A 24,946-nucleotide genomic window follows, 5' to 3' on the forward strand; every position below is an offset into this window, starting at 1 on the left:
GAAACAGTCCTATCATCCTCTTTCAGGGACGCAGGGCATTAATCTCAAGGAAGGAGACCTGCTGCGGATATGGGTATGGCCTGGCGCGAGACTTACACCATCTCCCCTGGATTTTCAAGGGCCAGCGAGAGCTCACTGGACGCCGTCGGAACCACGTTGCTTTCCAAGGCATGGGTCCCTCTCTTGGGGCGAACCCATTCAAGGGCACCCTGCCCTTCAGCCTGTTTGATTTATGCAAAGTTAAGGAAATGTTCAACATGGAGTCGCAACTTCTAAAATGCACTGGTAGCAGTGAAGTGTTTCTTTATCAAATATAGGTCAGCAACAGTACGGAGGAGGAACAAAATCATAGAATGCTGAACATATCAACAGAGAATTGCTAAACCAGCTCCAGTTTAAAATACCTCTAGTTCCAGGATTGCATAGAATCACAGAAATATTACAGTACAAAGAGGCCACCCTATCTTGTCTCCACTGGCTGTCTGGACAAAAATTGACTTCATGCATTTCCCATTTTCTCCTGATAATCCTGTACGTTTCCTCCTACCCTGATAAATTTAATTCTCATTTGAATGAATTTGAACCTGTCTCCACTACATTCTCAGGCATTGCAATCCAGATCTTAAGCAATCATTGAGGCTCTTCATACCTTCAACTGTTCACGTAAATCTCTTCTCACTTGAATACTTTCAAAGCTTTCCTAAAGTGTGGTGCCTAGAACTGAGCACGATGCTCCAGCCAAGGCTGAACTAGTGTTTTATATGAGTGTGATATAACTACCATGCTCTTGTATTCGATATCTCTAATAATAAAGGTCAGGATACTGTATGCTTATTATTAATGCTGTTTCAACCTCTCCTGTCACTTGTAGAGGCTTATGTACATATAATTCAGTTTCTCTGATCCTGTACCCTTTTTTAGAGTTGAGTTCTCTGTGTCCATGTTCCTCCCACCAAAATGTATCACTTTATAATTCTCCGCAATAGAATTCATCTACGACTTGTCACTGTCAACTTGTCTGACTTTTCAAAGTGCTGTACTATCCTCCTCATAGTTTACACTGCTTGAAATCATGTACAAATTTTGACATTTTGTCCTACACTCCAAGGTCTAGATTATTACTATATATGTACCAGGAAAAACAATGGCCCCAACACTGACCCTTGGGGAATTCCATGACAAAATTTCCTGCAGTCTGAAGAAATGTCCATTAACTACTACTCATTGTTTTGTCTCATACAACAGTTCCATATCCACATTGCTACTGTTCCTTTTATTCCATGAGCTTAGACTTTCCTCAAAAGTCTATTGTGTGGCATTCTGGAAGTCCACGAACGCTATGTCACATCATTGCTCTGATCAACTTCCTCCAATACCTCTTCAAAAAGTTTCAAAAATTTACTCAAGGTGAAAAATGTATTTTAAAATTCCCTAAGTAAGTGCCTGTGAATATTAATTGTATCCTGTATTGATTTTCCTGATAGATTCCCCAACGCAGAAATAAAGCTGACTGGCCTGCACTTACTGGCTCATCTTCATATTTTTTCTGGATCGAGTCTGCAATATTCGCAATTGTCCAGTCCTCTGGAACCACCCTTGAGTCAAGGGAAGTCAGAAAAATTATGGCCAGTGCCTCTGCAAGTTCCATTCTCACTTACTGTTCTTAGATGCATCTCATCTAGTCCTGGTGTCTGATCAACTTTTAAGTACAGACAGCCTACCCAATACTTTGTTCTCATCAAGTTCAACTTTTTCCATTCTTTCAAGAATTTTCCATTCTTTCACTATGGCCTGGGCAACAATTTCCTCCTTGGTAAAGACAGATGCACAGTCTTTATTTAATATCACAGCTAGATCCTTACGTCCATGTGTGTATACCGTTTTCAGTTCCTAACTGGCCCATTCCTTTTATTATCCTTTATTTGTTAGCCTACAGATGGCTTTGGTATACCTCTTTATATTAGCTGTCAGTCTCTTTGTTTCACTTGCTTTTTTTAAACCTCCTCTCTTAACAATTTATTCTCAGTCTGGTTCTCAGTTGTATTTTCCACCTGACATTGGTCATATCCGCAATGTTGTTTATCTTCATTTCTATCTCCTTAGTCTTATTTCATAGGAACGTTGGATTTGTTTGCCCTTCCTTTTCCTTTCAGGCACCTACTTGTGTGTGAACTATCTATTCTCTGAAGGCTACCTATTGTTCACCTTTGTTTTTTCTGGCAACATTTTACTGCAGTTTATTCAACTCAGTTTTTTTTACCCAACTGAAAGTGTAGAAACAAGTATGTTAGACCAGGGAAACCCAGTGGATGTTATCTATCTAGACTTACAAAAGGCCTTTGATACGGTGCCTCACGGGAGGCTGCTGAGCAAGGCGAGGGCCCATGGTGTTTGAGGTGAGCTACTGGCTTGGATTGAGGATTGGCTGTCTGACAGAAGGCAGAGAGTTGGGATAAAAGGCTCTTTTTTGGAATGGCAACCGGTGACAAGTGTCCGGCAGGGTTCAGTGTTGGGGCCACAGCTGTTCACCTTATATATTAATGATCTGGATGAAGGGACTGGGGGCATTCTGGCGAAGTTTGCCGATGATACGAAGATAGGTGGACAGGCAGGTAGTACTGAGGAGGTGAGGAGGCTGCAGGAAGATTTAGACAGTTTAGGAGAGTGGTCCAGGAAATGGCTGATAAAATTCAACGTGAGCAAATGCGAGGTTTTGCACTTTGGAAAAAAGAATACAGGCATGGACTAATTTCTAAATGGTGAGAAAATTCGTAAAGCAGAAGTACAAAGTGATCTGGGAGTGTTGGTCCAGGATTCTCTAAAGGTTAACTTGCAGGTAGAGTCTGTGATTAAGAAAGCGTATGAAATGTTGTCATCTATCTCAAGAGGGTTGGAATATAAAAGCAGTGATGTGCTTCTGAGACTTTATAAAGCTCTCATTAGGCCCCATTTAGAATACTGTGTCCAATTTTGGGCCCCACACCTCAGGAAGGACATACTGGTGCTGGAGCATGTCCGGCGGAGATTCACTCAGATGATCCCGGGAATGGTAGGTTTAACATACAATGAACAGCTGAGGATCCTGGGATTGTATTCATTAGAGTTTAGAAGGTTGAGGAGAGATCTAATAGAAACGTACAAGATAATGTATGGCTTAGAAAGGGTGGACGCTGGGAAGTTGTTTCCGTTAGGCGGGGAGACTAGGACCCGTGGGCACAGCCTTAGAATTAGAGGGGGTGAATTTAAAATGGAAACGAGGATACATTTCTTCAGCCGGAGAGTGGTGGGCCTGTGGAATTCATTGCCACTGAGCGTAGTGGAAGCTGGGCGTTAAATGTCTTCAAGGCAGAGATTGGTAAATTTTTGACCTCACAAGGAATCAAAGGCTACGGGGAAAGTGCAGGGAAGTGGAGTTGAAATGCTCATCAGCCATGATTAAATGGTGGAGTGGAAATGGCGGAGTGGACTCGATAGGCCCAATGGCCTTACTTCCACTCCTATGACTTATGGTCTTATGCGTTCTCCCACGTAATTATTCTTACTCTAGATTGCCCTTTGTCCAGGTCCATAGTCAGCTTAAATATTTTTACTTATTGTGATAAACATTATAATAAATATCTTAAATATAACGATGATCACTGACCCCTTAGACATCTTTGACCTACACCACCTCCTCCAAACCTACTGTGCGCCATCTTTAAAATCCAGACGTATGATTCCCCGCTTGACAGTCAATCAACAGCCCGCCCCCTGCGCATCAGGCCGCTCCCCCTTCATGTCTGGCCCGCCCACGTGCAACTGGCCCCACCGCCTGCACGTCCAGCTTCGCCACAAGCGCAGCTGTCCCCGCCCTAAATGACCAAGCTCCCCGCCCCCCGCCACCCCGCCTCCCCGGGCCCCTGCTCACCTGTCACCGACCCGAGCAAATACCGCCCCGCCCACGGAAATCAAGCCGCGACCCCGGACCGTCCAGATACACCCTCAAGCCTCCAGCCCGGCCGGGCTTCCAGAGCCGCCCACCTCAAGCACCGCCCCCTTTGCGTCTTGGCCCCACCCCATGGGTGTTTTGACCCCGCCTACTTGCTCCCCAAACTCCGCCTGTGAGCTCTCCGGACGAAGCCTGTAGATTCCACCCACTGGATTCCTAGATCCCGTCCTTGTGCTCCAGTCACGGCCCAGTGGATCTGTAGGCGCCCCACTTGGGATCCGTGGATCCCGCCTACTGGATCTCCCGATCCCGCCAATTCGGTCATATCGCGGCCGTTAGTTGCTCAGCGGAGAGATCTATTTGGGAGAGCCAAATGGTGTTCCCAGCCAATAGGAAGCCGGTTTATTGTGCTGTAGGCTCGGTCCCATGGTAACGGCGAGGGACAGGGCTGGATGTTGAGAGCTGGCGGCATCCCCTGGCCTTAGGCTTCAGTCTTTGGACCGCCGGCCAGCTCTCCGAGAGTGAGTGAAGCCAGGAGCTGTCTGTGGCTCGCGGAGCAGGATGGTGAGTGAGCGGTACCTGATCTTCAGGAATGGGGGCGGGGGGATGACTCCGTTGGGCTGCAGTGCACTGCACACAGGCGGGAGCTCGCATTTTGCGGAGGCCCAGCTCCTAGTAAGCAGCTCCAGGGCAGGGGTAGGCTGCCCTGCCCTGACCTGTGAGGGTACAGAAACCAAGAGAGCTCGCAGGGTGCTGTCCCCATCAACACAGCTACTGCTGTCGGCCCTGGAAGCTCTTAGCTTTGCGAATGCATCCTTCAGTCAAAGCACCGGGAATGAGCTGGATAAATGAATGTGGAAACACGCAAATGATCCATCCCTTGGTTTGTTTTGTCCTGGATGGTGTTACTTTTTATTGGGGGGTTGTTCCGTGGTGCTGCTGCTGCGCCGTTCCAACAAGTGAGGAAATAAAAGCAGGAAATGCTGGAACTTATGAACCAGTACTGGTGGAGAGAGACGCTGTAAACATTGCAGATGGAGGGTTTGTTTTTTTTCATGAACTCATGTTGATGTGGGAGAGGCTTTGAGGGGTCATTTAGTGGATCGGAGTCAGTATGCTGTTTTATGGCTAATAGTATCGATATAACTGGCCCAGTTGAGTTTATGCTCAGTGGTGATGTCCAAGATGTTGATGGTGCTGCTGAAGGTCAGGCGAAGGTTATTTTCCCTTGTGAAGGTTGCCATAATTTGGCACTGATGTTGTGTGAATGTTATCTGCTAAATTTCAGTCCAATTGAGAATGTTATTCAAGTCGTTTTGTAGACAAACCTGCACCTAATATGAATGAACTGAACGTTGTAATTGCCGGTGAAATGTCTGGTAGGAAGATTTCCTTCTGTGCTGTAAGTGCCAAGAAATGATTGAATACTTAAATAACTTGTGATGTAGAAATCTTTCTCTTCCTTCTGCAATTATGACATGCTTCTTGGTGTACACAGATACTGAATGGAATGTTAACCTGATTGTTGTATGGTTCACAGTTTCACTTGTTTTTGGGCTAGCCATAAAGATACCACAAAAAAGTTGTCTATCTGGCATTTGAGCGTATAAGGTTTGTTGAATTACCTAGCAACTGCATTATGGGCACTTTCTTCATCATAACTTTACTGAAGCATTAACAGAGATAATGAAGATGATGATTTTTATGGTTGCACCCAGGTAGGTTTTACTCTTTAAAAAGTGCAAAAGAGTTGCCTTAAAAGTTCCTCATAAAATCTGGTAGGTCCTGATGTTATTGACAGTGTAATTTGCTTGTCATCTGGAAGGATTGACTTCCCTCCATGTTACTGCTGTCACCAAGAAAACATTCAGACAGGGCTGAGTGTGATATGCTCATACTGTGTCTACCTGAACTTGCAAAACTCTTGATGCTTTACGTGAAGAGAATGGGAGCAGTATTATGCTCTGGTAAAGTAGGGATAATGTAAGGTCCATTCCTGGTAACAAATGCCACAGTACTTCTATCTGGGTTGAGAACTTAACACCAGAATTGCATTAGAGAACATTTGGTTGTTATAGCCTTTTCAATAGTCTTTTTGTGGTAGCTCTTGTCTTTTTGATTAGAAAGTGGGCTCATACCTCAGTCCAGTACTTTGGAGTATGTGGAATAAAGATCTCTAATTTATAACAATCAAAGGGGCCTTACTTTAATGTTTAATTCAGAAAGTGCCATATCCGGTGGTGCACCATTTCCCAGATATTGCGCTGTTTGGACACTCGTACACAAGAATGTACTCTTGGAGTCCTTCTGGTCAGTCATTTTTGAATTTCCAATATGTCACCGTCTTTTCTGAGTTCATTTCCAAAACTAACCATTCCATACTGGGTCACTATAATTGATCTGATCCCTGCTTAATTAGTGTGTTTATTTTTGCTTTTGTGAATTTGGTAAAATAACATTTTGAATGTCTTCCTTTCAATGTACTGGATCTCCATTATAATATAGTACTTGCTGTTTCTTTGTTGGTTAGGTGCCAGATATATGCAGCAATCCATTACTCTGAATAGGAGCCTGCAAACCAATTACTACTGTGATATTGTCCTACGCCAGGGAAGAGTTCCCCCAGCCCTCACCCCTGTCACATACAGGAGATATCAGCTAAAACTATGAATTTCCAATGTTGCATCCTTTCCTACTTGGCCTGTTTTGGCCAATGTTATCGTATCCTTTTAGAATTTAGAGTTATTAGGAGCTGAATGGTAAAATCTCTTTGTGGATTGGGCTTCCAAAAATCATGATCCAAATCAACCTACCATCTCTCAGGCCTGCTCAGGTCCTGCTGGTCTCATATACTTTTGTTCAAAGTTTCCACAGTAAATTCTCTCCTCTTGAAGCTTTCACAACTTGATATACCTGCACTGACCCAAAGAAGACTGTCTTTTTTAATCATTAGACTACTGAGGGAAAATGTTGAGCTGTTGCTGGGCATGAATCGGATGCTGTGAATCCCAAATTCAAGATTTGAAAACGTTTTTGCTATAATGTGGCAGACACACAGTTTCTTATTTGTCGCCACCCTATCACCATCAAACTCATCCTAGTCTTGTTTAATGCTGAACCCTATATTCTAGTCACTGTCCCAGGTAATACCTTTGCTATTATATAGCTTCCTGATCTTTTGTATAATGGATATTGTCTACATTTCATTGGGCAGAGCTGAAACAGGGTGATATGCTGTAATATGATGTACTCGTTATCAGTTCTCCAAGCCCTTGGACAAATAACTATGTGAGAGGAAAGGCCAGAGGAGGAACGATCATAAAGTAGTCTCAGTTGGCTTGAGTGTGGTGCAAATAATACCCCCAACAGCTCAAGTTTAGTTGTGTACTGACTGTTGTAGTTTTATGGAGGCCTGCTTCCATGTATTCCTTCATGCTCAACTGTCAAGCCATGTAACCTATAGTCTTTCTCTAATGGAGAGAGATGTCTGTAGCTCTCTTGTACTGTGGCTAATGATCCTGCCTGAATAACATTCGGAAATAGAGATGTAGGAGATCAGAGAGTATATCTTTTGTACACTAGATATGCTGGGATACACACACACACAAACCGGCCAATGTTCATGCTCCACTTGAACGTTCTGTTGTCTTTCTTGATTTAACTCTATTAGCAAACTCTTCCTTTAGTTTTCCCTCATTAGCTTATCTAGCTTCCCATGAAATGCTTTTGTACTATTTGCTTCAACCATACCTTGTGGTATCATAGTAGGGAAAATACTGGAGACTATTATGAAAGATGTGATAACAGGACACTTAGAAAGTCCAACAGGATTGCACGGCGGTGTGGTAGCTTGGTGGTTAGCACTGCTGCCTAACAGCGCCAGGGAACTGGGTTCAATTCCACCCTCTGGTGACTGTGTGGAGTTTGCACGTTGCCCCCGTGTCTGCGTGGGTTTCCTCCTGTTGTCCAAAGGCTCGGTGGATTGGCCATGTTAGATTTCCCTTAGTGTTCAGGGATATATAGAATAGGTGTGTTATTGGGGGAATGGGTCTGGGTGGGATATTCTTTAGTTGGTGTGGACTTGTTGGTCCCAAGAGCCTGTTTCTACACTGTAGGGATTCTGTGAAACTCAGCGTGGCTTATGAAAGGGAAATTGTGTTTGACAAACCTGTTGGCATATGTTTTTGAGAGTACATTGTAGAATAGATGAGGGAGAACTAGTAGATTGTGGTGAAAATGGATTTTCAGAAAGCTTTTGGTAAAAGCCCAGTGTAAGAGTTTAATGTACCAAATTAAGCACAAGGTTTGGGGCTTTTATATACTGGTATGGATTGATCATAGAATAGAATAGGATAAAGATCAGAATGCGTTATCAATTTGATCTATTCTTTTTACAACAGGGTTTTTGTAAAATGGAGCTATACTGTTTGTTATTAAAATGGCTAATGTATCACCAAACAAATGTAATATATTATTGTGTTTTGTGATGAGGAGAGAGTAGCAACTTAAGTATGTACCCGTTTTTCATAAGCTTATAAAATTTGGTGATTTAGTTTTGAGAGTCAATTTTTAAAAAGAAATGTTTGTTTTACTAGATCCGTATTGCTGCTTTAAACGACACCACTGTAGTCGAAGACTATGAGGAATCCTTCAAGAGCCACAAAACTCAAACAAAAGAGGCTCAGGTTTGTACCATTGTTTGACATTGTGTATTGTCACAGTCCAGTTGAGATCAACTAAGCACAAACTGAGGACAAAATTCCTCTATCTCCCAGGTTATTGGCACCCTTTTTATATCAAGTTATCTGGGGATCTCCCGCAAGCAGTTGTTATTTTTTAATTGAAGGTGTGATCATGTCATGTCCTCATTGTCCAGGCTCTAACTTGAAATAATTAAACTAACACATGTTTCTCCAACGTAGGAAGCCGAAGCGTTTTCTTTGTACCACAAAGCTTTAGATCTGCAAAAACACGATCGCTATGAAGAATCTGCAAAGGCCTATCATGAACTCCTGAATACGCAGCTGCTGAAAGAGGTGAGCATGTATAGGATTTGGTAGGTCCATCCCTTTTTATGCTCAATTAATGTCGTTGCAGTTAATATAAAATATTTATGACTAGTTGAATTGAAATGTCTGTGCTGAGTGCTGTAGATCAGTCAACTTTGTTAAGAAATCATAAGTTGAATATTTATTGTGTTCCCTCGCAACTGTTCTTTTTAGTGGACCTAGGCATGCTATAGAACCATTTTGTTCTATGTTTGCAGTATCACTTTTTCATACTTTTGAGTGGCATAATGCATGATCCGTTGTGGATTAAGGTTTGATGTTCTGCAGCAATGGTAGCCATACCTTTTGTGAGTTGATGTGTGCAAGTGCTGACAATTAAGACCCTGCCCAGGAAAATTCCTTGCGTCCTAATTATATACCTAATTACCCGGGAGTTGCCATTGATCAGAAACTGGATTGGATTCACTATATAAATACGGTGCCTACAAAAGCATGTCAGAGAGTAGGAGTACTGCAGTGAATAATTTACCTCTAGTCTCCCTAAAGTCTGTCCGCCATCTAGAAGGCGTAAATCGGGAGTGTGATGGAATACATTCCACTTGCCTGGATGCGTGTAGTTTCAGCAACACTTAAGGTTGATCTATCCAGGACAAAACAATCTGCTTCATTGGCACACATCCAGACACATTCATTCCCTCCACTACTGATGTTGATTAGCAACAGGGTGTAACATCTACAAAATGCGCTGTAGAAATTCATCAAAGCTCCTTTGACAGCATCTTCCAAACCCATGACTGTGATAGTTTAAGAAAAACAAAAGCAATAGATTTATTAGACCATCACCATCTGCAAATTGTATTCCAAGCCAGTCAGCATCCTGCATTGAGAATATATCACTCTCAGTTCAGCATATTTAGGTCAAAATCCTCAAACCCACCCCCAACAATAGCATTTTGGAAGAGCAATAAATGTTAACCAGGCCAGTGATGGCTACATTCAATTAATGAGTAAATGAATGAATGAATGAATTAACTAAAAATAACACTGCGTCCATTTTTACATATGAATGGATTAACACTTGCAATCTGGAAACAAGCTTATTTCCAGATGGGGTGAAGGAATAAGCTGTGTGGAATGGGTGTTGATCATCTTGAGTGGTAATAGAATAACTTTTGGGAAGTATTGCATCACACTCCCAGTTTATGCTTTATTGATGCAGAAGTGCTTTGCAGTATCCAAAAGGGTAAACAGCTCGCTGTGGAATACCTGGCCTCTGACCTACTGTAATAGACGTGATGTTTATCGTGTTTTTTGATGAAAGCACCAAACACAATGTTCACACTGGGGCCCCCAGCAATAGTTGTGCAATTGAATGTTAAGAAAATAAGCACCTCTGCACATTACAGCCAATTAATACTTGTGCACCGGAGTCACTCTTGTATTCATAGATCAGCGCCAATCCATCTAACCTGCAGATCTTTGGATTGTGGATGGAAACCGGAGCACACAGAGGAAACCCATGCAGATTTAGGGAGAATGTGCAAATTGCACATAGACAATCATCCAAGACTGGAGTTGGACTCGGGTGCTGTGAGGCAGCAGTGCTAACCACTGAGCCACTGGGCTGCCCCATAGATGAGCACAGCAGCCAATTTGTAAACACAAAACTCCCACAAGCATTACTGTGATAATGACCACTGACGTTATTTGAAATAATGGTGTAAAATGTTTCGCATCCTTTGAGAAGAGTCACTCAAAGCTTGAGGTGTTAACTATGCTGCTCCCTCCTTAGGTGCTGCCAGACTTACTGAGTTATAGAATTGTAGAGATATACAGAACGGAAACTGACTTGAGTCCATCTTGTCCATGCCGGCCAGATATCCTTTATAAGTCTTCTCATTTGCCAGCATTTGGCCGATGTCTCTCTAAACCCTTTCTATTCATATATCCATCTAGATACCTTATAAATGTTGTAATCATATCAGTCTCCACCACTTCCTCTGGCAGCTCATTCAATATGTCCAGCATCCTCTGTGTGAAAAAGTTGCCCATTTGGTACCTTTTATAATCTTTCACCTTAAACCTATGCCCTCTAGTTTTGCACCTCCCCCTACCCTGGGGATAAAGATCTTTACCGATTTACCCTGTCCATGCCCCTCATGATTTTATGAACCTGTCTATAGTCACCCCTCAGCCTCTGATGCTCCAGAGAAAATAGCCCCATCTATTCAGCCTCCCTATAGCTCAAACTCTCCAACCCTGGCAATATCCTTGTAAATCTTTTCTGAACCCTTTCAAGTTTTAGGACATCTTTCCTTTAACAGGGTGATTAGAATTGCACACAGTACTCCAAAAGTGGCTGAACCAATGTCTTGTACAGCCACAACATCACTTCCCAACTCCTATACTCAATGCAGTGATTAACAAAAAGGCAAGTGTACCCTTTCTTCACTATCCTGTCTATCTGTGATTCCAGTTTCAAGGAACTATGAACCTGGACTCTAAAGTCTCTTTGTTTAGCCACACTCTCCAAGACCTTACCATTAAGTATATAAGTCCTGCCCTGATTTGCCTTTCCAAAATGCAGCACAACAATTTATCTAAATTAAACTCCATCTGCCACTCCTCAGCCCATTGGCTGATATGATCCAGGTCCCATAGTACTTTGAGGTAACCTCACTGTCCACTGCATTGTACCTCCAACTTTCGTGACATCTGCAAACTTATTAATCATACCTCCCATGTTCACATCCACATAATTTATAATAATGACAAAATGCAGTGGACCCAGTGTCGATCCTTCTGGCACACCCAGTATTCACAGTAATAAAAGCAGTGTTATCTTGGCCTGTCTTAACATATTGAATTCTCTGTAAAATTCAGTTCATGCAGAACTCTGTTCATATCCTATCCTGCATTAAGTTGCACTCAGTTGTTATCTCTTGTGTTCATGTTTGTATATTGGTTCTTGGTTTCCCAATGTCTCAGATTTAAAGTTATCTTTCCCTGGTCTTAGAATTCTTCCTCTTTCCTCTATCTCTGGCCTGTTGTGCAGTCTCTTTCTTTGCCCTAACATTGGTGACCATGTGTTTGTCTGATTAGGCTTTACAATCTGAAGTTTCTTCTCTTAAGCCTTTCTTAAACTCCTTCCCCTTTCTTAAGTCTAATCTTTTAACTAAGCTTGAATCACCCTCCTAATATCCTGTCTCGGTGTTGTTTTTTAATCCGTTTTTGTATTCAAGCAGAGGTGTAAATACTACTTTTGATATTTCTCATGTTTTGCTGTTTGTGGTTTGTCATTCAAGACATTTCATAGGATCTGCCTTTTGTTTGGACCTGGTAGTTGCTAAAATAACAAACAAGAATCAGTTCACTTCAGTGGGATATTACATGCTGAAATGGCCTCTTTATGCACTGTTGAGATTCTATGATCCTATTCCATGATTCTTCACAAGTGTTAAGCTCTGGAGTGGTTTTTGTCTGCTTACTGGCAGCCATCTACTCTCTCATTGCAATCTGCATGTTGTAATGCTGTGTTAACTTCCAGGCTGTTCTATCGGGTGACGAGAATGAAGGTTTAAAGCACCCTGGATTGATGCTGAAGTATTCCACGTATAAAAACCTGGCCAGTTTAGCATCACAGAAAGATGACCCAAGTACAGCAATGGAATTTTACCTCGAGGTAAGAAACAAAATATATCAATTCTAAAAAAGATCTTCTGCAGGGACTCAGTTGATGTGAGAATCATTTTGAAAAGGTTTAAGACTTTACCAGATTTGAAACTATTGAATGGTAATACTTTGAATTTGTTTTGGCACTCAGCTCAGGGGTTTTTTAAGTGGTCTAATTATGATTGTTGGTGTTTAAATTAAAAGAAACCAATAAGGTTAGCGTTTCCTTTTTGATTCTGTTTTCCCCTGGTTCCTCAGATGTTTCACTGTTCTCCTTATGCTGGTTTCGTAAGCTTTCAGCTCATTTTCCCCTTGGAGTTCATTCTCCTGCTTGTGCAGTACATTTCTACATATCACTTTTTATATTGTTTGCTCCGCTTTGTAGGCATGGCATGGAGGCTGGAGCGGAACAGCCTTTCCACGCATCGCACTTGGTCAGACAATTTGTCCCAACGTTGTGATATTCGTAACAGTTTGAGGAACAGTGATTACATGAAACAAAATGCCACTTATTGAACCTTGCGCCATTTCTTTAGTTCTCTGAAGCCAAATTCAATTAGTCCCCATTCATACACTCATCAACCCAACTCTTTATTTGTAACGATTCTCTTTCACAGGCTGTAATGTTGGATTCTACAGATGTAAACCTCTGGTATAAAATAGGAAGAGTAGCCCTGAGGCTAATTCGAATTCCACTAGCGCGTCATGCTTTTGAAGAAGGACTCAAGTGCAATGCAGATCACTGGCCATGTCTGGATAATCTTATCACTGTGTTGTACACACTTAGTGATTACACCAGTAAGTATACATGTCCTGAATTCATAGAAAGTAGTTCTGTATGGAATTACTAGCTGCACCTTGTGAAATTGAATCAAGATTTGACGCTGCTGATTAGAATTGCACAGTGGTAATTGTAGTGACATTTGCTGGAATATGTGGATATCTAAAAGAGTGTGGGCTTGAGTTTTGAATGTGATGAAATCTATGGTCTATTTGTCAGCCAACATTAGCTAGGCCTGCTTACAAATAATGATTATTTTGTTAAAAATACTTTGCTGCCGAGCCCTTTCAAGCCGTTGTCCAAGAAGACACTGTGCCTGGAGGGAAAGTATTTCAGCGGTATGTTGAAACCTGTTAGTTGTGCAAAGAGAGAAAGAGAACCAAGAAGAACAAAATTTATTGTAACTTATTTTCTCTCGTTCAATTTTCACAAGTCATCCAGCAGTCAAAAGGGGTTTTTTCCTGTCTGAACTGCTTCATCACAGTCACATTTCTGATGAACTGTCCGTCACACTTTTTTCAGTTTTTCAGTTTAGATTAGATTCCCTAGTGTGGAAATAGGCCATTTGGCCCAACAAGTCCACACTGCCCCTTGGAGCATCCCACACACCCCTGAACACTATGGGCAATTTTAGCATGGCCAATCCACCTAGCCTGCACATCTTTGGACTGTGGGAGGAAACTGAGCACCCGGTGGAAACCCACGCAGACATGGGGAGAATGTGCAGACTCCACACAGACAGTCACCCGAGGCTGGAATCGAACCTGGGTCCCTGTGCTGAGTCACTGAGCCACCGAGTATGCGTTGCTGCTCCTGCAACCTTCGGGTGGCATCATTGTGGCACTGCAGGAGGCCTAGGATGGACATGTTGTCTACGGAATGGGACGGGGAGTTGAAATGGTTTGCGACTGGGAGGTACAGTTGTTTGTTGTGAACCAAGCGTAGGTGTTCTGCAAAGCGGTCCTCAAGCCTCCGCTTGGTTTTCCGAGTGTAGAGGAGCCACACTGGGTACAGCGGATGCAATATACCACATTGACAGAAGAGATACGGAGCCCTTTAATAATATCTACATGTGCTTGTCTGTCTCCTCTCCACTTATCTTCTCTATCCACCTCCGATCCGCCTCCCCCCCCCCCCCCCATTTATTTCAGAACCCTCATCCCATTCTCCTTTTCTGATAAAGGGTCTAGGTCCGAAATGTCACCTTTGTGCTCCTAAGATTCTCCATTATGATAATTTGCTAGGTTTTTAATCCAGTATTTTAAATTCATTTTTACATTTAAATTACTTTAATCCATGTAGATTTTGTTGTCAGTTAAATGATTTAAAAAGTGAAGGACAAACAGTATATTTTTCCTTCATGGTTTGTTGTCTGTGAGAATTTTTCGTTGTGATTTGATCTTCAGCCTGTTTGATGGTATTTCTTGCTGGATGTTCACTCTTTCCTGCAGTTGATTTGCGACTCAGATTTAACGTGAGGACAAGTGAATTTACACTGTAGAACTTTGTTTTGTCAGCATCTTTCTTTGAAGTCAGTTGTGAATGCTGTCACATAGCTGCAGATTATAAGGTGCAGGCAATTTTCTTTAATGTATGTACTGAGCTTTCTTTTTATTATTTGTTCCCAAAATGTGGCTGTTGCTGGCTAGGTCAACATTTATTGCCTGCCCCCATTTGCCCAGACATCAGTCAACAGTCAATCACACTGTCATCAAATGAGATGAATATTGGTCAGTTCTGTGAAATTTCTTTTTCAACAAAGGTCTGAAAGTCAGTTTGGAATGGTGATCAAACTATGTCAGTTCTAAGAAGGCTCATGATTACAGCTGAATGCCTAGCAGGACCACTGTAACGTTCATGGAAAAGATTTCTGCACTGCTGTTTTATGATAGCAGAGTAAATGCACTAAGGCAATTAATTTAGTTTTGACTGCAGGAGAGAAGGTTCAGACTTTTAGTTCTGAAGAAATTAGAGTTCAGTTAAGAAGGTAGAGTAGTTTCACCCAGCAGGAGAATCAAATCAGTCCAGGGAAAGTAGTCACTCAACGGAATTGGTTTCTACTCTGGATAGAAACCAAGTTCAGAATTGAGTGGTTAGTATCAACAGACTTGAAAAGAAACTTTGTTTTGTTTTTGAAAAAAGTCTCAGCAATCAAAGGGAAAGAAACTGGAAAATTTCAGTTTAAAAACTGTGGTGACGTTTATCTGTAATGGACAGTTACAGGTTGAAATGTTTTTTGATATTTGTGATAAGGTTGTTCTAACCAACTTTTGTGTATTGCTTTGTTTGTTGTCTTCTTTTTGTTATAAACTTTTGTTATTAACACACATTCTGCAGCCTCCCATGAATGTGTCTCAGTGACTATCCACTGCATTAAGCAAATGCCAACATTTGAAATATAATCTATTATGATAGTTTTTAATCTAGGGTCTGACTTGTCCACTATTAACATCTTCTGCAATCATAACAAGTGACATAAAAGATTGAGGGGCTTAGATATATTGTAATTGTAGGTGGCACTCCTTGTGCTCAAAATTCCAAGATGTTTTAAACCACATAATTGATTTCTGCCCAGAATACCGGAGAGGCGCAGGCACTCTGCATGCTGCTGCTGTTTTTGCCTCTGATGTAGGATTTGGCATGAAACTGAGAGGAGCATTTGCAATTGCTGGAACTGTCTCAAACAGCAGAATAAAACCCAAACATTAGGATCTTTATAAGGACAGTTTGGCAGATTTGATCTTTCCTCAGGCTGGTGAATACTTAGAATGTCTGCTCTAGAGATTGTTCAAAACAGACAGGCATTATGATCTATGCAGAAGCTTTAATATGGATTTTGAAGGCAGCTTCTGAAACTAATTTAGTTATGATAGTTTTTGATGAATATGTTGATAGTGGCAGCTTAATAAACAAATTTCATATATAATTAGAAAAAGCACCAAAATTACACTGCCTTTCTCTATTTCAGATTGTCTGTATTATATCTGTAAAGCTTTAGAGAAGGACTGTCGGTACAGCAAGGGTTTAGTTTTGAAAGAGAAGATTTTTGAAGAACAGCCTTGTTTGCGAAAAGATTCATTCCGTATGTTCTTGAAATGGTAAGTTTTTGACCTGTTACTATACAGCCCTAATATGGTTTGGCACTATGTATTTGTCTTTCTATTCTTGCCGGTAGTAGCAAAGAAAATTGTAGTCTGCACCATAGTAAATCTAATTTTAGCATTGAGGTCAGCCTTTGATAATTACCCTTTTGAGAGCCATAAATCTGGAAGTTTTTATGCCTGTATATATGGAAAAGATGCTGAAAAATTATCAAATTTCTAAGTTCAAGTAGCAAACTGTACAACCTGAGAGAAAAGATGGGAAATGAATATTGGGGATTGGCTGAAAAAGAGGCAAAAGGACAGCAAATGGATGGAACTGAGTGCAGGTAAGAGCACAGGTGACAGAGGGTGAGAGTCAATTAGAAAGCTAGTGAAGGGGAGATGAAGAATGGATAAGGAAAGTCAAGGGTGATGGATGACACTGAAATTGGGGTAGTTGATAGTGACAGGATTGGGGATGAAATGGATGATGCAAAGAATGGGGACAATTTAAGTGACAAAATGAATAGGGTAGTGAGTATAATGGGTGGCAAAGATGAGATAAAATGAATAATGGTGAGTAAAATGGATGATAAGAGGATGAAGGAATATTGGTTGGAGAAGGGTGTCGGTCCAAGTAAATGACAGAGTCAAGATGAAGGGAAGAATTAATGAATGTGAGTAGGGAATGACAATGATTTGGCAGGGAGCAGATAGCTCATTTGGCTTTTTTCATGCTATTTGTTCAGAGTAATGTCAGTAATATGGTTTGAGTCCTCTTGCTGGTTGACATAGACTTGTGAGCTACCTCTGTGCCCTGTTCCTTTTGAGTGGTAGATAATGGCAAGCTACCATTGGCAAAAACTACCAAGGAAACAGCTCAAGATGAAGCATCAGCAGACTATGAACTAAGGACCAGTTTTCAGAGTGAGCATATGCAAAATGGAATGTAGGGGAGTGGAAATATAATTCAATATATGGCAGTGCAAAGGGGTGGGAAAGAGCAGAATCTGAGGACGGTGTTTTGCAAGTCCTTCCTGATTCAGAGTAGCATTACCCTTAGTCATAGAGTAATTGAGTCATATAGCACGGAAACAGACTCTTCGGTCCAACCAGTCTATGCTGAACATAATCCCAAACTAAATAGTCCCACCTGCCTGCTCCTGGCCCATATTCTTCCAGACCGTTCCACTTCAAATATCCATCCAAATGTCTTTTAAATGTTGTAATTGTACCCGCATTCACCACTTCCTCAGGAAGTTCATTCCACATGTGAACTGCCCATGTGTAAAAAAAAAAGCCTTTTTTTTAAAAAGAAAATCTCTCTCCTCTCACCTGAAAACGTGCCCCTAGTCTTGAAATTCCCCATCTTAGGGAAGACACACTAGCACCAACTCTATCTACCTCTTATTATTTTATAGACTTCTATCATGTCACCTGTCCACCTCCTATGCTGTAGTGGAAAAAAGTCCCAGCCTATCAAACCTTTCTTTATAACTCAAACTTTCCATACCCAGCAATGTCCTGTTGCGAACCCTCTCCAGCTTGATAATATCCTTCCTATAATTGGGCAACCAGAATTGAACACAGTACTCCAGAAGAGGCCTCCCCAATGTCTTGTACAACCTCAACATAACAACATCCCAACTCCTATACTCAAAGGACTAAGCAATGACGGCAAGTGTGCCAAATGCCTTTTTAACCATCCTGTCCATATGTGACGCAAACTTTAAAGAGTTATGTACTTCCGCTCCGAGGTCCCTCAGTTCTACAACACTACCCAAGGCCCAAAAGAAGGTTTAGTTTTGCTCCTTTTCTAGTGGGAGCATCCCCATACTGAGAGAAAATTTTCTTGAGCCCATTTGACAAATTCTTGGCTGTCCAAACCTTTTAATGCTGTTAGTCCCAGTCAATGTCTAGAAAATTAAAATCCCCCATTATTACTACCTTATTATGCTTACCTATATTTGAGATCTCCCTACATATTTGTTTCTCAACTTCTCTCTAACTTTTGGGGGGCATATAGTACAATCACATCAAAGTGATCTTTCCTTTCTTGTTTGTAACTTCTATCCGTATATTTTCACTGGATAATTTTTCAGAAATATCTTTTCTCATTGTAGCAGTAATATGTTCCTGACCAAAAATGCCACCCCATCCCTCCTCTTCCTTTCCATCCCTCTGATAGCATCTAAATACCTGGAACATTGAGCTGCCAGTCTAGTCCATCTTTCAGTCAAGTTTCTGTAATAGCTATGATGTCCTAATCCCATGTTTTTAAACATACCCTGAGTTCATCAGCCTTACTTATAAAACCCCTTGCATTGAAGTAGATGCAGATTAGTTCTTCAGAGTCACTATGTACTCTCTCTTGTCTGTCTTTTCTAATTGATGTGTTCTCCTCACATTCAGGACCTGCTCCATCAGTCCTTTCATTTATGCTGCTACTCAGAATTCTTCCACTTGCTTTCTCTCTCAGTATAAAGGCTCCCTGAGTAGAGTGAGCAAATCCTCTCCCCCCCCCCCCCCCCCCCCCCCTTAAGATATTGGTCCCTTTCAGTTTAGGTTCGACCCATCCTTTTTGAAAAGGTCTTCTGTATCCCAAAAGCAGCCCAATTGTTGAAAAACCTGAATTCCAGAACAATACACCAGCTCTATAGCTATTGATTTATCTGGTTTAGCCTTTTGTTCCTTCCCTTTTTGAGTGTGGCATTGGGAGTAAATGAGAAATTACTACGTTTAAAGTTTTTTTTAGATCTTCTACCTAATGTCTTAAATTCACTCTGTACTGCTTTACTCCTAGCACCGGAAAGTATCAAACCTAAATTTACGCTCACTGCCACAGAATCGCCTTTCTATGCTCATGACAGGAGAGTCCCCTATAACAAATAATTCTGTTAAATATTGTCCAATGCTGCCTAACGTAAGAATTATTCCAATTGTCCAATAATTGACTGGCCCTTTCCCTTTTCCTAGGAGGGGATATCCCCTTCAACTGTTCCAAAAACTGAAAATCTATTTGATAGAGGAATAGATGCTGGAGACTTTTGAACACATCATCTTAACTTTTCTGACAGTCACATGTCGATCTGACTGACCCTGCTGGGTAATAACTTTTCTAAATCTACTGACTGTCTCATTCTGCATCTTATATTTGGCCTTAATAACATTAAGCCTAAAAAGAAAGGATGTTTCAATGATACCTTATGTATAAAATAAACTACTTTTCATTTCCTACGAAAAATAATGTTAAAATGGAAACAAAACTAAAAATATATGCATCAAACTTATTAAATAAAGTCAACCACTTAGCTGGCTGACTGAATAAAAATGGTTCGTCTTCAATAAATTCCTCGAAGGAAAAATGTCTTCTCTGGAGCTGAAAAAAACAAAATTTTCATTTTTTGGAAAAAAAACCTATTGCAATATAAAGAAAAGAACCCTCTAAAACAAATACAGACTTTTTTCTTAATTCAGAAGTTAAAAACAAAACTCAGCCATTCACTGTAGACCCTTTTAAAGTTTTTTAAAAAGTCATTTTGAGAAAAAATGTGGTTTTCTTTTGATTTGTGTTTTGAATGTTCATAAAACAAATGGAAAAAAATCCTATATTAGTAAACAGTAATGACTGTAATGACTATAAAATAAACTATAATAAATCGTTAACTAAGCCTGCAGTCCCAGGATCAGCTGCAGGATCCACGCTGCTCCTTGTGACACACAGCCATGAGTTGGAAGTGTTTTCACCAAATCTTTGTAGTATCATGTTTAGTGCAAACCCTACCATGTCAGTTTGAAAGTGAGTTGCAGCTTTCCAATATTTGGTGAACTCTTTTGACTTCAAAGCTCTTAATCAGAGATTGCAAAATACTCTTTCATTAACACATTGCCTTTTAATGACAGTTGGAGTCAAAACCCTTGTTTCTAACCACAATGAGCTTTTATTGTGCCAAGAATTTCACCTGTTGCTTTAGACCTGTACAGTGAAATGCGTACATCATGTTTCACCATTGGGTACCCAATGATTCTATTTTGGACTGTGGGCTTTGATGGCAGGGTCAGCATTTATTGCTATTGAGAAGATGGTAAATTGACCTGTATGGTTGCAGCCTCTGCTGTGAAGGTTCTCCCATAGTATTATTATCCAGTGATGATGTAGCCATGGCAATGTCGTTTTGAGTCAGTATTTGTCTGTGACTTGGGGAGGAATGTAGGCAGCGGTGTTCACCTGTTGTCCTTGCCCCTCTAGATGGTAGAGACTGTAGTTTTATAGGGTACTGTGTAAAGCAGCTGTGGAGAGTTCCTGCAATGTATCAGTAGGGGGAGGGAGTGGTTGTTAAAAATGGTGGGATGAGATGCTAATCAAGTGGATAGCTTTGTCTAGGAAGTTGATGCGTTTCCTGAGTGTTTTTGAAGCTGCACTTAACAACATTGTTGGCTGACTGGACCAGTGTTTATCGTTCGCCCCTTTTTGTAATTCTTGAGCCTTCAGTGCCCAGAATCTTTGCAATTTCTAATCTTAGATCTATCAGCAACTAGGATTTGCAAAATCCAAACCCTGTGACCTTTCTACTCTGAGCAACACCACTTCTCTCTAATTTAAGTTGTGCAATATCACAACTGCCTTCTCCTTCCCTGTAGACCTGAAATTTTGTGTGATTCTCTCTCTTTCAGTTTTATATTTTCCGTAATGCAATTTGTTTCTAGTAATCGTCCCGACACCTTGTATCCCCTGTTTTAAGGTTTTATAAAATGCACCTACCAATTATGTAGTGTTCAGTTAGTGTTTTGAAGCCTTCACCATCCCATGTCTGTCTGTTTGTTGATGCTTATGTAGGTACTTGTGTTTTATCTTTGTTTTTTGAATTCTAAAAATAGGATCTTCCAGTTGGATTTGAGTCCATAATGTAATGTCAATGCCTACTGAATTGCCTTTACAGAAATGGAGCAAGCAACAACATAATGTTAAGGCCCCCTGAGGGTCATTTGTGAAAGACCCTTTGCTAGCTAACAAATTGTTTGTTTCTTTTCTGGGATGAATGTTTGAGCAAAGTGATCTGATTTAATTAATCCATTGCAATCCATCACTTGTTTTTCTCCCTCACTTTTTTTGTCTGTCTTTCTCCCTCTCTCCTTTATCTGTCTCTCTGTCTCTTGACAATAGTTTCACTAGATATCTAATTTTTATTTATTCAGTTACGGGATGTGAACATCACTGGCTATGCCAGCAATTATTGTCCATCCCAGCAGATGTGACCACATAGTTGTGGGTTTGGAGTCCCATGTAGGCCAGACCAGGTAGAGATAGTCCTTTCCTTCCTGAAAGGACACTACTGAACTAGATGGGTTTTTCTGACAATCGAAACTGGATTCACTGTCATTATCGGATTCTTAATTTCAAATTTTTTTATTGAATTATAATTCCATAATTCTGTTGTATATAATTATAATTCAGTGGTAAAATTCAAACCCTGGTCCCCAGAACATGTGTGTTGCTGGGTTAACGGTTCAGCGATAATGCCACAAGATCGTTGTCTCCCTTTAATGCTATAAGATTGGAGCCATTATGAGGATAGAAGTGTGGAGAGGATGTCAGACTGTGACTAGGATTTTCAAGACTGCATGCATTCTGACAAGGAAGGTAACAGACTTAATTGATGTATACAATTAAAGGGAACATAGGACAGCGTATTTCCTTTCCTAAAAGGATGTTAGTGAACCAGATGGGTCTTTATAGCAATTATTATAATTCACTTTACAAGTCACCATAAGTGAGAATCATTTTCAGTTCCAGATTTATCAACTGAATTTAAATTTCACCCGCTGCAAAGATGATATTTGAACCTGTGGTCCCAAAGCATTTGCCTGGACCTCTAGATTAAAAGTCCAGTTACATTTGCACTACCTCAGTGTCTTTCCGGAAGTTAGATAACCCCTCTTAATCCCAAAGTGCCTGCCATGTAAAGGAACAGACAAGATAGATACTTGTAGGGACTGGTTGTTAAAAAAGAAATCCGGCTAAAAGGGGTTTATCTTTATCAAAGGCAACAAAATTGTAATGTTACAAGTACAGGTAATTGGAGCAAATAACTTTTGTTGATGTACATGGAACCCTCTGCACATGTAAACCTCATAAACAGCAATGAGATGGATGGCCTATTAAACTGATGATGGTTGAGGAAGGAATGTCGTCTTGATATTGACTTTCTTCTCATTCTTTCATGCGATAGTGAGTGGCACGGTGGCTCAGTGGTCAACACTGCTGCCTCACAGAACCAGGGACCCAGGTTTGATTTTCCCCCCTCAGGTGACTGTGTAGAGTTTGCACGTTCTCCTCATCACTGTGTGGGTATCCTCCTGGTGCTCCAATTCCCTCCCACAGTCCAAAGATGTGCAGTTAGGTGGGTTAGCCATGGTAAATGCAGCGTTGTGAGGATAGGGGGCTGGATGTCAGTTGGACGCTCTTTGGAGGGTTAGTTCAGACTCAGTAGGCTGAATGGCCTCTTCCTGCACTAGGGATCCTGCATTCCACTTATTCTGAGTTCTAGGCAGCACGGTGGCTCAGTGGTTAGCACTGGTGCCTCACAGCACCAGGGACGCGAGTTCGATTCCAGCCTCGGGTGACTGTCTGTGTGGAGTTTGCATGTTCTCCTGTGCCTGCGTGGATTTTCTCCAGGTGCTCCATTTTCCTCCAACAGTCCAAAGATGTGCAGGCTAGGTGTATTGGCCATGCTTAATTGCCTGTAGTCCCCAGGGATGTTTAGGTTAGGTGAGTTAGACATGGGGAAATCAGGCGTAGGGGAATGGGTCTAGGTGGGATGCTGTTCAGAGGGGCGGTGTGAACTTGTTGGGCCAAATGGCTTGTTTGCACACTAGGGATTCTGAGTCTAGATAGGGACTGTGCTTGCTGGGCTGTCATTTATTTTAGTTTCTAGTTGCCTTTCTGCTGTTGGTTATGAGCTGCCTACTGAAACAACTGCTGTCCATTTCATGTAGGTAAACCCCCAATATTGTCTGGCGGGGGTGGGGTGGGGTGGGTTAGTTCCAGAATTTTTATTCAGTGACACTGAAGGAATACAATGTAAGTTTTTGGTAATCCATTACCTCATGATTGGAATGTTTACTATATACTCCAGAGATTGCTATCTCTGACAGTGCAGCCTTCCTTAGTATTGCACTTAATATGGTCCAATCCTGACCTTTTTAAGTGATTTTGGTACACATTTGGGTAGACTTCTGTATATGGCTAGGTTCTGCACTTGGGTTGAAAATTACACAATGCAAGCCCCATAAAGAGCAATGACATGGATGACCTGTTAAACTGGTAATGGTTGAAGGAGGAATATTGTCTTGGATATTGACTTTCTTTTATATTCATTTATGAGAGAGGGAATTTGCTTCCAGAGCCAGTACTTACTATCTTTTCCAAGTTGCCCTTCTGTGGATGACAGTGTAACAGTTCCTTTGTACTGCATTTATTACAGTTCAATCGTGATGTACAAGTGATTCTAAGATTAGATAGGCTTCTGAGTAGAGAATGTGGGTAAGTTCTGGTGTTGGGTCGACACTTGCAGATGTAATCTACACAACATCTTGATATGAACTCCCCAAAAGCCAACGTTTCATGTGAAGACAAACAGGAAGCTGGGAGAGCACAGCAGGCTAGGCAGCTTCTGGAGGAAAGGAGCAGTCAACTTTCTGGTATTACCCTTCATCAGGACTGAGGAAGGCTAATACCTGAAACCACGTCCAGGACTGAAGAAGGGTAATACCCAGAAGGTCAATTGCTCCCTTCCTCTAGATGCTGCGTGGCTTGCTATGTTCTCCCAACCTCCTGTTTGTCTCTCTTGGATTCCTGCATCTGCAGTTTTTATTTGTTTCTAACTTCATGTTAAGAGCTTGATAGTGTGTAATTTGGTTGAATTGGAGTCAGGTGGAATTTCCTGTCTTTCAGTTTATTTCTGGGGTGTACGTGTTGCTGACTTGGCCAGCTTTTAATGCCCATCCTCAATTGCCATGGAGGTCCTGGTGGTGAGCTGTGTTTTTCATTCCAGTCCTTGGGTTGTAGGTACATCCACAATATTGTTTGGAAGAAAGTTCCAGGATTTTTAACCCAGTGACACTGAGGGAATGATGTTATATTTCCATGTCAGAATGATGAGTGACTAGGAGGGGAACTTGCAAGGGGATGGTGTTCCCATTCATCATCTGCCCTTGTTCTTCTGGCTTGTAGAGGTCAAGGATTTAGAAGGTGCTGTTAAAGTAGCCTTGGTGAGTTAATGTCATGCGTTTTGTAGTTGGTGCACACTGGCATTGTGAGTGAAGGTTGAAGCTGGTGGGTAAGGCTGCTTTGTCATGGATGTTTTCAGGCTTCTTGAAGTATTTTAGGAGCTATTCGCTCCCGGTAAGCGGAGAGTACTTCATCACATTCCTGACCTGTGCCTTGTATAAGGTGGACAGGCTTTGAGAAGTC

General features: G+C 41.4%; 1 protein-coding gene across 3 annotated transcripts in view; it reads left to right on the forward strand.

The window, feature by feature from the left end:
- Positions 1-4,083: 4,083 nt before the first annotated feature.
- The window catches only part of cabin1 (calcineurin binding protein 1), a 412,002-nt gene continuing 391,139 nt past the window's right edge, over positions 4,084-24,946 (forward strand). For all 3 annotated transcript variants that reach the window (XM_059655154.1, XM_059655156.1, XM_059655155.1), the window contains exons 1-6: positions 4,084-4,492; positions 8,524-8,613; positions 8,851-8,964; positions 12,485-12,619; positions 13,227-13,407; positions 16,359-16,488. In XM_059655154.1, the coding sequence (XP_059511137.1) occupies positions 4,490-4,492; positions 8,524-8,613; positions 8,851-8,964; positions 12,485-12,619; positions 13,227-13,407; positions 16,359-16,488 (653 nt within the window). In that variant the 5' untranslated portion in view covers positions 4,084-4,489. The remainder of the gene's footprint in view (positions 4,493-8,523; positions 8,614-8,850; positions 8,965-12,484; positions 12,620-13,226; positions 13,408-16,358; positions 16,489-24,946) is intronic.

The sequence above is a fragment of the Stegostoma tigrinum genome, chromosome 26, assembly GCF_030684315.1.
Source record: "Stegostoma tigrinum isolate sSteTig4 chromosome 26, sSteTig4.hap1, whole genome shotgun sequence".
In the NCBI taxonomy this organism is placed as follows: Eukaryota; Metazoa; Chordata; class Chondrichthyes; order Orectolobiformes; family Stegostomatidae; genus Stegostoma; species Stegostoma tigrinum.